This window comes from Myotis davidii, unplaced genomic scaffold, assembly GCF_000327345.1.
Source record: "Myotis davidii unplaced genomic scaffold, ASM32734v1 scaffold1437, whole genome shotgun sequence".
NCBI classification, from domain to species: domain Eukaryota; kingdom Metazoa; phylum Chordata; class Mammalia; order Chiroptera; family Vespertilionidae; genus Myotis; species Myotis davidii.
In genome coordinates this window covers 801865-818164 of record NW_006288601.1, presented here as the reverse complement: position 1 = coordinate 818164, position 16300 = coordinate 801865, and the positions used below count along the sequence as shown (strand labels likewise).

Genomic DNA, 16300 nt, shown 5'->3' with positions numbered 1-16300 from the left:
AGGAAGGAAGGAAGGAAGGAAGGAAGAATCAAGGGGGGAAAGTAGATACAATGAAGTGATAAAATGTACCTCATCTGCTATATATTGCTTCTCAGTGTAAATCTCTATTGAAAATGGGAATGAAAAGAAGTGAAAAATACTTGCTGGTTTTGTTTTGGAAATTTAGTTGGTAAACTAAAATAGTCCTTAAATTTCTAAAAAGAAAATATTTGAAGTCCTATCTAAAAGAGAAATGTGTTCATGTGTCAACTTGTCAAATTCAAGTTTTCTAAGACATTAATTTAGAAACACAAAATTTATTTGGTTACCTGGTGGCCAAGCTTCTCATAAGAAGCTTGAGCGTGGTTCAGTGGTTGATCATCCACCCTGAATTAAGAGGTAACTGGCTCGATTTCTGATGAGGGCATGTGCCTGGGTTGCAGGCTATGTTTCCAGTAGTGGGCATGCAGGAGGCAGCTGATTGATGTTTCTCATTGATATTTCTATTCCTCTATCACTTTTCCTTCCTCAAGCAAAAGCTACTTCAAAAAAGGGAGGATACATTTTGATATGCCAGTTTTGTATCTCATGCTGTATCTCATAACATTAAAAAAAATGGACTTTAAAATCATGGCTAATAATCATCACACTATATAGAATGAAATAGTTGATGACTTTAGTGATTTTAAGCTTTTCTTTCTTTTTGTGTGTGTGTGTGTCTGTGTATGCAGCTATAAAGACTACTGGATGTAATTTAGATAAGGTAAATATTCTTCCTAATGCTCTGATCACTCCACTCATATCAAGCAGTATGATTAAGAGTGAAGATGTTACTCCAATGGAAGTGACAGCAGAAAAAAGATCTCCTATTTTTAAGGTAAGCCAGCCATATTGACAAATGTCCCCCATCTTAACCTCAAATATAAAAATTACTTTTTATATTTTAAGTGGTTTGATTTCTTTTCTCCATGTTTATGCTTTTTACTTTTTCTGTTTCTTTCACATTTGTTTTTCTTTAGATGCACTTAATGAATTTTGTTTTTCAGAGTAAGTGCTTTTATACTCCAGTAAAGTAGCCTGCCTTTAAAGTGACTTTCAGTATCTATTTTTGACAAGCAAGAAGGAATTAATGTGTTAGCTAGACCTGTGAGATGGAGGGTGTTAATGAAAGTACTGGTTAGCATTTTTAAAATTAGAGACATTTTTATTTCCTTTTCTTTCCCACTCTTCCTGTAACTCCCTTTCCCTTTTTCATTTGTTTTCCTCCTACAATGTTACCAGGAAACCACAAAATGGGAATATATATATATATTAAATACATTTTATTGATTTTTTTACAGAGAGGAAGGGAGAGGGATAGAGAGTTAGAAACATCGATGAGAGAGAAACATCGATCAGCTGCCTCCTGCACACCCCCTACTGGGGATGTGCCTGCAACCAAGGTACATGCCCTTGACTGAAATCGGACCTGGGACCCTACAGTCTGCAGGCTGATGCTATATCCACTGAGCCAAACTGGTTAGGGCAAAATGGGAATATTTTTTAGCTTGCTTTTAATTCATGAACCATAGAATTAATGTTTTAACTGTCCTAAGCATATCAATAGCTGATTACTTTATATATTAATTTATATATATATTTGATTTCAGAGAGGAAGGAAGAGGAAGAGAGAGATAGAAACATCAATGATAAGAGAGAATCATTGATCGACTGCCTCCTGCACACCCCACACTGGGGATTGATTCCGTAACCCAAGCATGTGCCCTGACCGAGAATCAAACCATGACCTCCTGGTTCATAGGTCAATGCTCAGCCACTGAGCACACTGACTGGGCAGTTGATTATTCTTTTACTTCCTTATTTGACTATCTTTGTTTATAATACACTAGAAGCCCAGTGCAGAAATATTTGTGCATTCAGGTGGGTCCCTCAGCCTGGTCTGTACCCTCTCGCAATCTGGGACCCCTCAGGGGATGTCCACCTGCTGGCTTAGGCCCATTCCCTGGGGGATCAAGCCTAAGTTTGCAGTCAGACATCCCTCTGGCATCTCAGGATCCCTTGGGGGATGTCCACTTGCCAGTGGGGAGCAGGCCTAAGCTGCAGTCTGGCATCCTTAGCGCTGCTGAGGAGGCGGGAGAAGCTCCTACCACCATTGCTGTGCTGGCAGCCAGCCTGGCCTGTGGCTGAGCAGAGCTCCCCCTGTGGAAGCACACTGACCACCAGAGGACAGCTCCTGCATTGAGCATCTTCCCCCTGATGATCAGTGTGTCATAGTGACCAGTCATTCCCAGTCATTCTGTTGTTAGGGTAGATTTGCATATTACCCTTTTATTATATAGGATAGAGGCCTGGTGCACCGGTGGGGGCCATTTGGTTTTCCCTGAAGAGTGTCCTGGATCAGGGTGGGGGTCCCGCTGGGTGCCTGGACAGCCTGGGTGAGGGGCTCATGGCCGTTTTCAGGCTGGCCACGGCCTTGGGCTGGAAGCAGGTATCTGGGATTTATTTATCTTCTATAATTGAAACTTTATAGCCTTGAGTGGAGCTCAGAACCAGCAGGGCAGGCGGGAAGCTTGGCTTCCTCCATTGCCAGGGGCAACGCTCCAGCTCCATGGCCACCACCATCTTAGTTAGGATAATTTGCATATTTGTTCTTGATTGGCTTGTGGGTGTGGCTTGTGGGTGTAGCGAAGGTACAGGCAATTTGCATGTTTCTCTTTTATTAGATTAGATATTAGAGGCCCAGTGCACGAATTTGTGCACCAATGGGGTCCCTCAGCCTGCCCTGTGGGATTGGGCCGAAACTGGCTCTCCGACATCCCCCGAGGGGTCCCGGATTGTGAGAGAATGCAAGCCAGGCCGAGGGACCCCACTGGTGCAGGATCGGGGCCAGGGAGGGACCATGGGAGGGCTCCAGGGTGTGTCTGGCCTGTCTCACTCAGTCCCGACTGCTGGACCTCAGCAGTTAACCTACCAGTCAGAAGGTCTGCCCCCTGATGGTCAGAGCATGTCATAGCAACTGGTCGACCGGCCAACTGTCTGCCCCCTGGTGGTCAGTGCACGTCATAGTGTCTGGTTGACTGATCAACTGTCTGCCCCCTGGTGGTCAGTGCACGTCATAGCGAGTGGTTGAGTGGTCTTAGCATATCATTAGCATATTACACTTTGATTGGTTGAATGGACAACCAGACATGTAGCATATTAGGCTTTTATTATATAGGATTTTAAAAATACTCTTTAGACAATCAAACATGTATCACCAAAAATCATAGTCTTATACCTATTTTCCAAATAATGTCGAGTGGAAAATTGGTCCTGCATATGCATATGTTTTTAGGCTAATATTAATTTTTGAAGTATCACATGAGCTCATTTAATGGTTATTAATTAATATTATCTGGGAATTTTTATTTTTCAGACTACAAAGACAGTTGGATCAACTCAACAAACATTAGAAAATATCTCTAACATGACAGGAAATGGCTCTTTTTCATCATCATCATCTTCTCACTTACCCTCTGAAAATGAAAAGCAGCAGCAGATTCAGCCCAAGGCATACAATCCAGAAACCCTGACAACTATCCAAACACAGGACATTTCACAGCCTGGTACCTTTCCAACAGTTTCTGCTTCTAGTCAGCTGCCTAACAGTGATGCACTACTGCAGCAGGCCACACAGTTTCAGACAAGAGAAACTCAATCTAGAGAGGTATTACAGTCAGATGGAACTGTGATTAATTTGTCGCACCTGACTGAGGCTTCACAGCAACAGCAGCAGCCACCACTACAAGAACAATCACAGACTTTACAGCAGCAGATTTCATCAAGTATGTTCCCATCACCAAGTAGTGTGAGTCAGATACAGAACACCATTCAGCAGTTGCAAGCTGGAAGTTTTAGCGGCAGTACTGCTAGTGGCAGCAGTGGAAATGTTGACTTGGTTTTAGAGGCACAACAAGTTTTAGAGGCACAACAAGTTTTAGAGGCACAACAACAGTTATCTTCAGTTTTGTTTTCTACTCCAGATGGTAATGAGAATGTTCAAGAACAGCTTAGTGCAGACATTTTTCAACAAGTCAGTCAAATTCAAAATAGTGTAAGCCCTGGAATGTTTTCCCCGACAGAGCCAGCAGTCCATACCAGACCAGATAATTTAATAGCTGGAAGAGCTGAAAGTGTTCACTCACAGACCGAAAACACATTATCTAATCAACAGCAGCAGCAGCAGCAACAGCAGGTGATGGAATCATCAGCTGCAATGGTGATGGAGATGCAACAGAGTATCTGCCAGGCTCAGATTCAGTCGGAATTATTTCCTTCACCTGCTTCAGCAAATGGAAATCTTCAGCAATCTCCAGTTTACCAGCAGACTCCTCATATGATGAGTGCATTACCTACCAGTGAAGACATGCAAATGCAATGTGAATTGTTTTCTTCTCCTCCTGCAGTTTCTGGAAATGAAACTAATACAACCACCACACAGCAGGTTGCAACCCCTGGCACTACCATGTTTCAAACGTCAAGTTCAGGAGATGGAGAGGAAACAGGCACACAAGCAAAACAGATGCAGAACAGTGTCTTTCAGACCATTGTCCAAATGCAACATAGTGGGGACAGTCAACCTCAAGTTAACCTTTTTTCATCTACAAAAAGTATGATGAGTGTTCAAAATAGTGGTGCCCAGCAACAAGGTAATGGTTTATTCCAGCAAGGTAATGAGATGATGTCACTCCAATCTGGAAATTTTTTGCAGCAGCCTTCTCATTCACAGGCTCAGCTTTTTCATCCTCAAAATCCTATTGCTGATGCTCAAAACCTTTCCCAGGAAACTCAAGGCTCTATTTTTCACAGCCCAAGTCCTATTGTTCACAGTCAGACTTCTACAACCTCCACTGAACAGATGCAGCCTCCAATGTTTCACTCTCAAAGTACCATGGCTGTGCTACAGGGTTCTAATGTTCCTCAAGATCAGCAGTCGGCCAACATATTTATTTCCCAAAGTCCAATGAATAATCTTCAGGCTAATGCAGTAGCCCAGGAAGAACAGATTTCATTTTTTGCAGCTCAGAACTCAATTTCTCCACTTCAGTCAACGTCAAACACTGAGCAGCAAACTGCTTTCCAACAGCAGCCTCCAATGTCACACATTCAGACCCCCATGCTTTCTCAAGAACAGGCACAACCCTCCCAGCAAGGTCTGTTCCAGCCTCAGGTATCCCTGGGCTCCCTTCCTCCTAATCCAATGCCTCAAAACCAACAAGGGACAATCTTCCAGGCACAGCACTCAATAGTTGCCATCCAGAGTAATTCCCCATCCCAGGAGCAGCAGCAGCAGCAACAGCAGCAGCAACAGCAGCAGCAACAGCAGCAACAACAACAGAGTATTTTATTCAGTAATCAGAATACCATGGCTACAATGGCATCTCAAAAACCACCACCACCAAACATGATATTCAACCCAACTCAAAATCCAATGGCTAATCAGGAGCAACAGAACCAGTCAATTTTTCACCAACAAAATAATATGGCCACAATGAATCAAGAGCAACAACAGCCCATGCAATTTCAGAACCAGCCCACAGTTTCCTCACTTCAAAACCCAGGTCCTACCCAGTCTGAATCGTCACAGACTTCCTTGTTCCATAGCTCTCCTCAGATGCAGCTGGTCCAGGGGTCACCCAGTTCTCAAGAGCAGCAAGTAACTCTCTTCCTCTCTCCAGCATCCATGTCTGCATTGCAGACGAGTATAAACCAACAAGAGATGCAACAGTCTCCTCTTTATTCCCCTCAGAACAACATGCCTGGAATTCAAGGAGCCACATCTTCACCTCAACCACAGACTACTTTATTTCACAACACTACAGGAGGCACAATGAACCAACTACAAAATTCCCCTGGCTCGTCTCAGCAGACTTCAGGAATGTTCTTATTTGGCATTCAAAATAGTAAGAAACTCTAATTTCTCATTTCTTAAATGTTATTGGTTTAAATGGTCAAAGTATTATTATTATTAGAAAGAAGCAAAGCACAGTGGTTTTAAGAACACAGATTATAGTTTGTCAGAACTGAGTTAAGGTCCCAGTTATACCAGGAATAGACTGTGAGATCTTAGACAGGTTGACTGGCATGAACCTCAGTTTGCACATCTAATAAAATGGTGGTAATATTACCTACTTGACAAGGATATTGGGAGGATTAAATGTGGTAGTGTATGTGTTTGCCACTTTAACCTATGAACTTGAAAGGAAAACGAAGAATGACAGAAAATCTCAGCCAATTTAAGTAGTTTCCAAGGAGGTAAAAGCCCATCTTTAATGTTTATGTACCAAGGAAATTATATAGGACTTAAGATGGTAGCTGGACAAAGCTGTGTTTGTATACTGCTAAGAGGAAACCAAAGATAAATATCAGTACTTTTGGGGGGACTGTCAGGTGCCTCACTTTTAGTCTATGCTGAGTGAACACAATAATGACTACCCCCAGCAACTAATTCATATCTTCTTGTGAATCTTAAGAGAAAGTAACTAATCAGATAGCTTCTCTATTTAAAATGTCTCTGCAGACTGTAATCAGCTTTTAACTTCTGGACCAGCTGCATTGCCAGATCAGTTGATGGCCATAAGTCAGCCAGGCCAACCACAAAACGAGGGCCAGCCACCTGTGACAACACTTCTTTCTCAGCAAATGCCAGAGAATTCTCCACTGGCATCTTCTATGAACACCAACCAGAACATTGAAAAGATTGATTTGCTTGTTTCATTGCAAAACCAAGGGAACAACATGACTGGCTCCTTTTAACTGGATATGTAAGTATTGCATTTTGGCTTATTTTTTTATTGAAAAGCATCAGCGAATTTTATTATTCCCAGCAGATTTGGTTAAGTAAATGTGGTGTACTCACCAGGTGGTACTTTTTTTTACTCTGAATAAGTTACTCGATATGTGATAGCTTATGGTCATATTGTTAATACTGGGCATTCTGCCCTAGCCAGTTTAGTTCAGTGGATAGAGCACCAGCCTGCAGACTGAAGGGTCCCAGGTTTGATTCCAGTCAAGGGCACATACCCAGGTTGTGGGCTCAGTCCTCAGTGGGGTGCGTGCAGGAGGCAGCTGGTCGGTGATTCTCTCTCATCATTGATGTTTATATCTCTCTCTCCCTTCCTCTCTGGAAGCAATAAAAATATATTTTTAAAAAATACTGGCAATTTCTTCTGGCTCTAACCTTCTTTGCCTTGGAATGACAGAAAATTTGATGTATGTATTATATATTAGATATAATAATGTCTCATTTCTCCTTTCCTCGAGGAATAAATATTGAGTCAGAAAACTCTGTGGAAGTATAAATATGATAATGTATCATCTATGGTACTACAATATACTTTGGGATCATTCAGGGTAACAGGAACTTTATAAGTGCTTTCCCTCACTAGTGAGTTATATTAAATGTTTTCTTTTTTTAGAAATTCCATGAAGAAAATCCTGATTCCAAGATGTCCTGAGATCTTGTGATTCCATGAGGATTATTGAACTGTTACTTTAAAAACAAAATGAAATATGAAAAACTATGATGGAGTAAATGGATAGATTTTACTCTGGCGGCAAATGAGCACACCTATGCTGCCTGTTGCAGTGACTAGCCACCATCGTTAACATGTTCAGATTTTGTATTCCTAATAGCACTGATGACTGAGAATCTGCTTGAGTTTCAAGCTGACAGATTTAATTGTTGCTATTTTCCTAGGGGCTATTTCTTTAAAAGTACAGTTTAAATTTAAAAGCTGGACTGCTCAGTTATTATTGCTATTAGAAAATAACCCATATTGTCATGTTTACTTTTGTTCTTTGTCATTTTCTTTCCTGCATTGTTTTAGTCAAATAACAGCTTTTGAAAAAGGAAAATTCAAATAATAACTAAGGCTGTGACTTTTCAATATAAAAAGCACAGCTATTGGCCAAAGTGAAGGAATCCTTTTTCAGTTTTTATAGAAAACTGGAGAGATAGCATTCTGACAAGTAAGCTGTATTAAGAGCTTTACACAGAGAAGAGGCTTCTTTATCACAAAGGCAGACAACACACAACTGGGAACAGCTGGAGTGCTATTGATTTTATTTTTCAGATTGTTGTTTAATTCTCTGTATTTCTGATAAGGAGTTCAGCCATAAGTACATAGAAGAATAATTATCTTGCTCTTTAAAAAGTGAAGGGGATAATATTGTGGTAAATTATATCTGATATCCTCTTGCAGTAGTTAAAATTGACACAGCAATTTAAATCTGTTTTCTTCTTAACCCAGTCTTGGGCTGGTTGTTCCCTTTTTATATTCATCTATATTATTCCCTTCCTTTTCACTTTATTTTAAAAAATTGGTAATATATTCCTAGCTTTGTGACCCTGTAGCATCTTAAGGAAAAGGCCACTTTGATCTGGGGTAACCCAACAAGTCCTGCAGCACAGGTAGGAGGTGTAAGGAGAGCTGATTTTCAGGAATGAGGAGAGCTGATTCCTGAGAAACAAAAAACAATGCATTTTTCTCCATGAACGGTGCTGTTCTGAAGTCTTCAAATTTTTCCCTCTAATGGGAAACAGTATAAATTTTAATTTTTAAAAGGCAAAGTAAAATTTCTTGAAGCATAACTTCTCCATGAGCTGCAGTGAGTGTAATTTACTTGTCACCTTAGTGCTTTACAGTTTGAAGTGGTCACTATCTGATGGTTCCCATAAGCCTTAGGCTTTACAGGGTCATGTCATTGACTTAAAATGAAGAATTAACTTGTGTTTCATCTATAGAGAGCAAAATAACACACTCCAGAACTTGTAGTTGTAGCAGTTATACAGTTTTGGGTGTTCTTACCACCCATGGGATGCTTGCTTCTCATTACAACCTGTTGTCTAGACACATGCTTATGTCTTATTTTTCTTTTGGCATGTAGAAAGCTGTTAATACAGTTTAAGGCCAAACTGTTTGTGGCTTCTATATGTAGATAAGATGTTTTGGTATCTTGTCAGTTTCATTTATTTTTTTAAGTGTACAAAAAAAATAGCCTGTTGATTGTTTGTTGAAGGCTATTTTTCTCTTTGGTTTGTTGTTGTTGTTATTTTTTCTATCCTCTACATTTAGTTAAACTTAGTGGAATTGTGGTCTTGGTTTTGTTTATACAGTCAGATTTTTCCCCTTTTTTTGTGATCTTCCTTGGTTCTTTGAATGTGCTCTTCTTCTAATTTGTTTTTTTTTCTTACTCATATATTCTTCCCATCACCCCCAACCTTCCTTTCTCTCTCTGATTGAGAGGCATTGAATTACGTTTTCAGTAGTACAGGCTTCTTGCCGATATGAAGGGAACTTTTCAGAAAGAGACCTACTCTGGGTCATTTAATTTTGAATACAGTTTTCAATCGTTCAAGTTTTGGATGGTTTATATCTAATGTGTGTTTCATTTTTTTGGAAAGCTATATTTTGTATTTAGGAAATGGTATACTATTTTGCTATTTGTACTGAGTGAGTACATTGGCATAAATATAGAAATTTATATATATACATATATATAAACTATTCTTTTTTGCCACACATTTTTGTGGTAAATTTGTGAGTTAGTCTGATGTTCTACCACAACGTGGCGTCTGATAACAGTGAGGGGGGGTTTGTTATGTCTTTATTGAGTATTTAAGTATCTTTTGAAACAAATGACCTGTTTATCTGTGGCCATTCCATCAGGCAGTTCTTTGATGTTCCTAGTGGGCTAAAGGCAGCTTACTGTGTGTTTGCTGGATATTTTACTCAGCAAAATGTTAGAGTAAGGAAACCCATCTAGGCAGTTGTGTCAAATGGTGTTTCATGAGAATGAGCCATTCAGTCTTTGCTCACTATATATTTAATATTTTATTATTGTTATTATTATTATTAATTGGCTTTCTGTGTTCTATGCTTTTTTATTTATAAAGACACTAAAAATGTTTGTAATTTTAATAACATTTTCCCCACCTTGTAATATCCAGAGCTACTTTATAAATTCTCTGAACTGAAAGCATTTTCCTCAATATATCTCTTCTCCCCCATCACTATCGAGAAAAATTACTCAATATAGTTCAGGTTATGAGAAAGATCAGCCACACAATCCAGTGCTTCAGTTTTAAAATGTAAAACTCCAACTGCAGAGGGAACATTGCTCTATGGATGAAGTGGTGGCAAGAAGACTGGCTGTGTGCTGATTTCTGTTGTTTAGCAAGAGGTTTATCATTGTAAAATGCTGATTGCCAATGCCAAGTCACCAGGGACCAATTTTCTGTTTTATAATATCTAAGTTTAGAACAGAACATACACCTGAATGGTTTGATTGGACAGAGACAGAAAACCCAGTTTTTATTTTCATAAAATTTGTGGTTATTTATACAAGGGCTGTGCTATGCTACCATATTCTTATTCAATAATGATGTTGTGTGTTTTTTTTTTAACATTATTAAATGTTCCTTATCCCTAAAGGTCAATGTTAGGTACAGCATTCTGAATATACAATTTGGTTACAAAAATATTTATCTTCTTATTGAAGAGTTAGCTTAGTGGTCAGTGGTTGATACTTGTGTGCTAATAATACAGTTTCCAGATTACTGTTACAAGTTATTCATGGCAGAAGGTCCTAAATAAGTTATGAACCACATTTTACTCCTTTGTTTTGTTATATTCAGTTGTTCTTGCTTTAGCAACTCACATTAATGCTTGGAGCTTATCTCTGTGTCTGTGTTAGTGTTTGTGTGTGTTGTATTCCTTATTGTCATTCCATTATATATCAACACCAACATGGGAGAAGATAATTAGAAGTCATAATTTTGCTTCTGAGCTTTATCATGTTACCTTTGTAGTTAGAGTCATGTTTTTATTTAGCCAATGCAAATCTGTTTTCACCAGTCTCCCAGAACAGGTGTTTTTATGACTTTGTTTGTTATAAATGCAGTATTAATGAGGGACCTTCCTTCCTTTTTTCCCTTCCTCCCTTCCTTTTTTCCTTTCCTCTCCTTCTCCTCCTCTTCTTTCTCCTTTCTTTCCCTTCCTTTTTGTAATACTGTATATGCTATAGTTGGGAGTTTCATTGTATGTGCATTTCTGGCCCATCAGAACTTCATTTAATCTGCTAAGGGGAAGTAGTGTCCAAGGAAATGAGAAAGTACTTATAGCTGAGTCCCTCTAGAATTAAGATAATTCCTTTTGACTAAGCCATTCTAGATGCTTGTTTTGGAAAAGTAATATCTGTTTAGACTCAGCACTAATTAAAGAACAGAATTAAATGCTTTAATTAATAAGTCAAAGTCTTAAATTCAATATAACTTAAAAATATTCACCAGAAGTAACTTGAGAATTTTTTATCTTTCTGGTGAAATTTTCTGTTCTAATATCTGTTTCCTAGTTGATTTTTTTAATCAGTTGAAAATTATATTAAGACCTGTGAGCTTTACTTAGCTTCATGACCACAGGCTGCATCCCTAACCAAGACAACCATGTTATAGCTGAATGACTTTGGTTATATGCAGGGAGAGACTTGATGAAAGAGAGAGACTGAATAGTTCAGCAGCTTTATTAGAATAATAACTAAGAGAACATACCCTACTAAGTGGTTTAGTAAAATCTAATAACATGTATAAAAAGGTTTTCTCCTCTGCTTATTTGTATCAGTAGAGCTAAATTGTGGAGATAATGTTCATAATGTAGTAAATGTCAAAATAATACCTACAATGTAATTTGTGAATTGTCCCAGGGCTGTAATTACTTCTTTAGTCCCCATTGATTTTCATGCCATTCTAGCCTCACTTATTAATAAAATTATATTTTTATTCTTTCTCTTTTGGACATTTTAAAATTAATGTTTTATATCTAAATTAAATGAGAGAGTGCCTTTTACCATGATAGTGCCCCTCTTTTTGTAGTTTCCTTTTTCACTATTGCCAAAAAAACATACATTATTTTAATAGGTCCCAGTTTGAACTTTTCCACTTAGCCATTCTCTTTTCTTCATTTCTTTCTTTTCTTTTTGAAAATCTACTTGGCTTTATTAAGCAATTCATGAATTGGGCAGCATCCCATCTAGCAACCAGAAGGGCACTATAAGGGGTTGTGCCAAATAGAAGGTTTTTATAGCTCTTTTTCTTAATCATCACAGGAAACAACTTCATAAGTTTCTAACTCCTTTTTGCATAAGAGTAACAGAAAAGATACATTATCAGAATCATTCCTCTGAGGGAGGGTAAGTAAAAGATAACAGAATTATACTATTTAGGTTTTATATAAATTAACTAAATTTGTCTTCATCTCAGCCAACTAATGATAGATCTTACCTGAATGCTAGTAAAATTTTTACTACCTATGAGACACCATGCATACACATGTGTGTGTAGTTAAATTTCAGGGAGTGTTCAAAGCATCTTCTGTGGTCTTAATTAGATGAGTGAAAATAAGTCACAAACACATAGTTTAAATAAAATCTGTAATGTCAATTTTTCTAACTAGACAGGGCCAACTAATTAATTATAGTGCACTTCTTGCTCATCAGAGCCTCAATAATCTACCTATGAAAAATAGTGTTAAAAGAAATGAAGAAGTTATATCTGAGTCTCTCCAGATCTAAGATCTGAATTGAGTATTTCTCTGGTTTTTGTTAATTTTGCCTATGTTCCATCCAGCTCCTTACACGGTGGTGGTGCCTGAAGAAAGGACCATCAGCAACAGGTCAGGATAGAATTAGCTTTGGGATGAGCTGCTTTCCTCATGTGAGTATTTCCATGGTTGTTAGTGACCCTGATGACTGCAAACATTTATGCAATATTCCTAATACCCTATTGATAGTATGCACTTTAATCATTCCAAAGAAGTCAAGGATGCTGTATAGTAATGATTTTTTCTTAATGAATACATCTTAACCATTTAGAATGTTTATGTCCCTTTTTATTTTGGACAGTAAGTTCATATAAGTGTTATGTGAATATTTTCTAAAATGACTACAGTCGGACTTAGACTTTGAGATGTAATAAGGGGAAATGATTACACTTCAGGAAATCATTTTAGAAACATTAAAATGATCAGCTTGCTAATTTATATGTTTGAGAGTTAATTAAACCCAGCCCTCTTCCTATATATTTTATGTCATGTACATAAGAACATTACAGTATATAGTTTTCTACATATATGATATGTATAATCCAGTGGTTCTCAAAATATGTCCTTAGCCTACCAGCTAACATCAGTATCGCCTGAGAACTAGTTAGAAATGCAAATTCTTAAGGCCTATCCCAGGTACACTGAATTAGAAACTCTGGAGTGGGGCTCAGCAGTCTGTGTTTTAACACCCTCCAGGTGATCTGGTGCATGGGTCACGTTTGAAAATTACTGGTATAAACTATTTACAGTAAGATCTAAAAAGCTGTTTTTTCCCCTGCTCATATAGTTATACTTTGTTCTCTAAGTAAATTCAGCTTGATCTGGTTATTCATAATCCTTTATTGGCAATGATAACTTATTCTCCATACTGCTTATAGTATATTTTATGTATATATACAATTAGTCTAGTTATTGATAATTCAGTTAACTTAGTTGGGCATATTCCTCCCACTTACTAAAAAGTTTACATTACATTAAGTGACTGATTTAAAGATATAGGTGCAATGTTTTATATTTCTTTTAATTGTTATGACATTTAAGTAGCTAATATAATTGACAGGTGCTAAATTATTCTGTTTATGCATAAAATGGGTACATTGTGGGCAGTGATAATACAAGCTTTTTTTTCATTGCCTCTTATTTTACCAGCAGACAACAATTTTGGTGTGGCTAGGCCAACTCTCAGAACAAATTTGTCATTCCTATATTTATATTTATATCTGAGATATTAAACAAGATGGCTGGCCAGATCAACAAAGCACCTTATTTAATTACTTTTTTTTGAACACATGAAACTTCTTTAAAAGTAGCTTGCTTAGTATGAGAACTGCTGCAGTAGAGTTATAGCTGTATACTTCAGACAACGATTTACTAAAATCTTAAACAAGACAGTAATGCATTATATAATTTGGGCATTTCTCCCTTGTCAGTGTATGCACCATGGTAAATATAAACTAACCACCATAAGTCAAGTGATTTATTCATTCATTTTCATCTTCCTGTGTAATTAATACCTCCTGTAATTGTTCTACTCTTCCTCCCGGTGTTTACAAATCAATTAACTCATGAAAGAAAAATGCACATTTCAAAATAAAACTAATTATATACTCTATAAAAATCACTACTGCTTAATACTAGCAGTGGAAATGTAAGTGGCTTACTCTACAAACTATGGTGCTGGCAAATACATAGGCAAACTGTTGGGAGATGCTCTAGCTACATTCCTTCTTTCTTGTTCCCTGTCCTCTCTCTCTCCCCCACTTGATTGCATAATAGTATTCTGTACCCAAAACACTCTACCATAATTCTGTTTGACTTTAAATTGTAATATCTCTTTTAAAAGCCCATATTTAAGCCTCATATCACCCCTGCCTTTTTTTCCCTCAGAAGTAATTTGCCTGAATTGAATAGCTCATGGGGATCACTTGTTATTTTAGCTAATGAACCTCAGGACAGCACACACACATACACACACACACACCCCATCTCAGATGTTTGAGAATGGGATTGGAATCAGACTAATGTGTCCAGTAAAGGCTGTCCACTGAAGTGTTATGACTTTAGGGACTACAGACTGATTCCAATGACATTCAGCTAATTCTTTTCATCTAATGAATGTATCTTCACACCTTGTTCTCTTATTTCTAATTGATAAGCTCCAAGTAGTTGCTAATTTTTTTGACAACTTTTACTTCGTCTTTTAAATAAATATATTACAAGTATTTCATTAACCTATTCTCAAGTGGTTTAGCTACCATTCTGCCATTTAAATTTTATTTGCTTGAGCACACTGATCAACCACTGAACTGCCTTCTTCCATTGTCCTACAATGACTATTTTTGTGTATGTGGCTTTCATAGTTGGGGTTGCAGAGCACTGACACCAGATATTTTCAGTTTGTTCTCTGGGGGAATTTTATTTGCATCTATGTTTTTAGCTATCTGTGATAACTTGTTAAATATTAAAAAGATATTTTGCTTCTATTGAACATTTGTATACTCGCAACTATATTTCTGTAAACAGCTGCAGTCAAAATAAAAAAATTGAAAGTTTTCATTTTGCAGTGGGTAACTGTCTTTTTTTCCTCAAACTTTGTAGATGAATTTGTATCCATAAATGTCATTTTTGAGCAGCAGAATGCCATTTTGCTGAAATTATAAAATCATTAGGAAAAGGTATGAAATATAGAAATATTTTCAAGTAATTATTTTGTGTCTGTTAGTGTACAAAGTGCTTAGTGTGCTCAATTTTTTGTTTGTTTTACCGAGTTTAAATGTTTCATGCTTATTAGTAAAATAGAACATACATGTAGCAAATCATGTAGCATGGAGGTGCTTTTGATGAACATTAAGTCTCCCTAGCCCTCAGTCCCACATCCAAAGGCAATCTCTTTTTATTCTATCGGCAGTTATTTCCACATGTATAAATTAGTGTTTACTAGAATGTAACATATAACATCATATCACTCAAAATGATTTCAGGTGATACATGGAAAACATTTTTTTTAAACATAGTATATGTTTTAATGTACATTAGAAAAAATCTGTGTACACCTACTAGACTATAGGGAGATATGAATCAAGATATTAATCAAGTTAATCAAGATATGAATCAAGAACGATATTAAGCCGAAACCAGTTTGGCTCAGTGGATAGAGCGTCGGCCTGCGGACTGAAGGGTCCCAGGTTCGATTCCGGTCAGGGGCATGTGCCTGGGTTGTGGGCACATCCCCAGTGGGGAGTGTGCAGGAGACAGCTGGTCGATGTTTCTCTCTCATCGATGTTTCTGACTCTCTATCTCTCTCCTTTCCTCTCTGTAAAAATCAATAAAATATATTTTTAAAAAAAAAAAGAACGATATTAAGACTTGGTCGGTGTGGCACAATTGGTTGAGCACAGTCCCATGTACCTAGAAGTTGTGCATGACAGTTCAATTCTCAGTCATGGCACATGCCCAGGTTGCAGACTTGATCCCCAGTACGGGGTGTGCAGGAGGCAGTCAATCGATGTTTCCCTTCCTTTCAAATCAATAAAAACTTATTTTTTAAAAAAACGTATTAAACAGCCAGGCCGGCATGGCTCAGTGGTTGAGCTCTGACCTATGAACCAGGAGGTCACGGTTCGATTCCTGGTCAGGACACATGCCCGAGTTGCAAGCTAGATCCCACAGATTGTGCAGCTGAT

At 37.8% G+C, this 16300-nt stretch overlaps 1 protein-coding gene across 15 annotated transcripts in view; it reads left to right on the top strand.

Moving 5' to 3' along the window:
• NFAT5 (nuclear factor of activated T-cells 5, tonicity-responsive) overlaps positions 1 to 15176 on the top strand; it is a 110096-nt gene extending 94920 nt beyond the window's left edge. For 14 of the 15 annotated variants that reach the window (XM_006760350.2, XM_006760349.2, XM_006760346.2 and 11 more), the window contains 4 exons: positions 711 to 856; positions 3395 to 5921; positions 6539 to 6782; positions 7437 to 15176. In XM_006760350.2, coding sequence (XP_006760413.1) covers positions 711 to 856; positions 3395 to 5921; positions 6539 to 6774 — 2909 coding nt within the window. In that variant the 3' untranslated portion in view covers positions 6775 to 6782; positions 7437 to 15176. The remainder of the gene's footprint in view (positions 1 to 710; positions 857 to 3394; positions 5922 to 6538; positions 6783 to 7436) is intronic. The other variant, XR_001513296.1, reaches the window with a different exon arrangement.
• The last annotated feature ends 1124 nt before the right edge of the window (positions 15177 to 16300 follow it).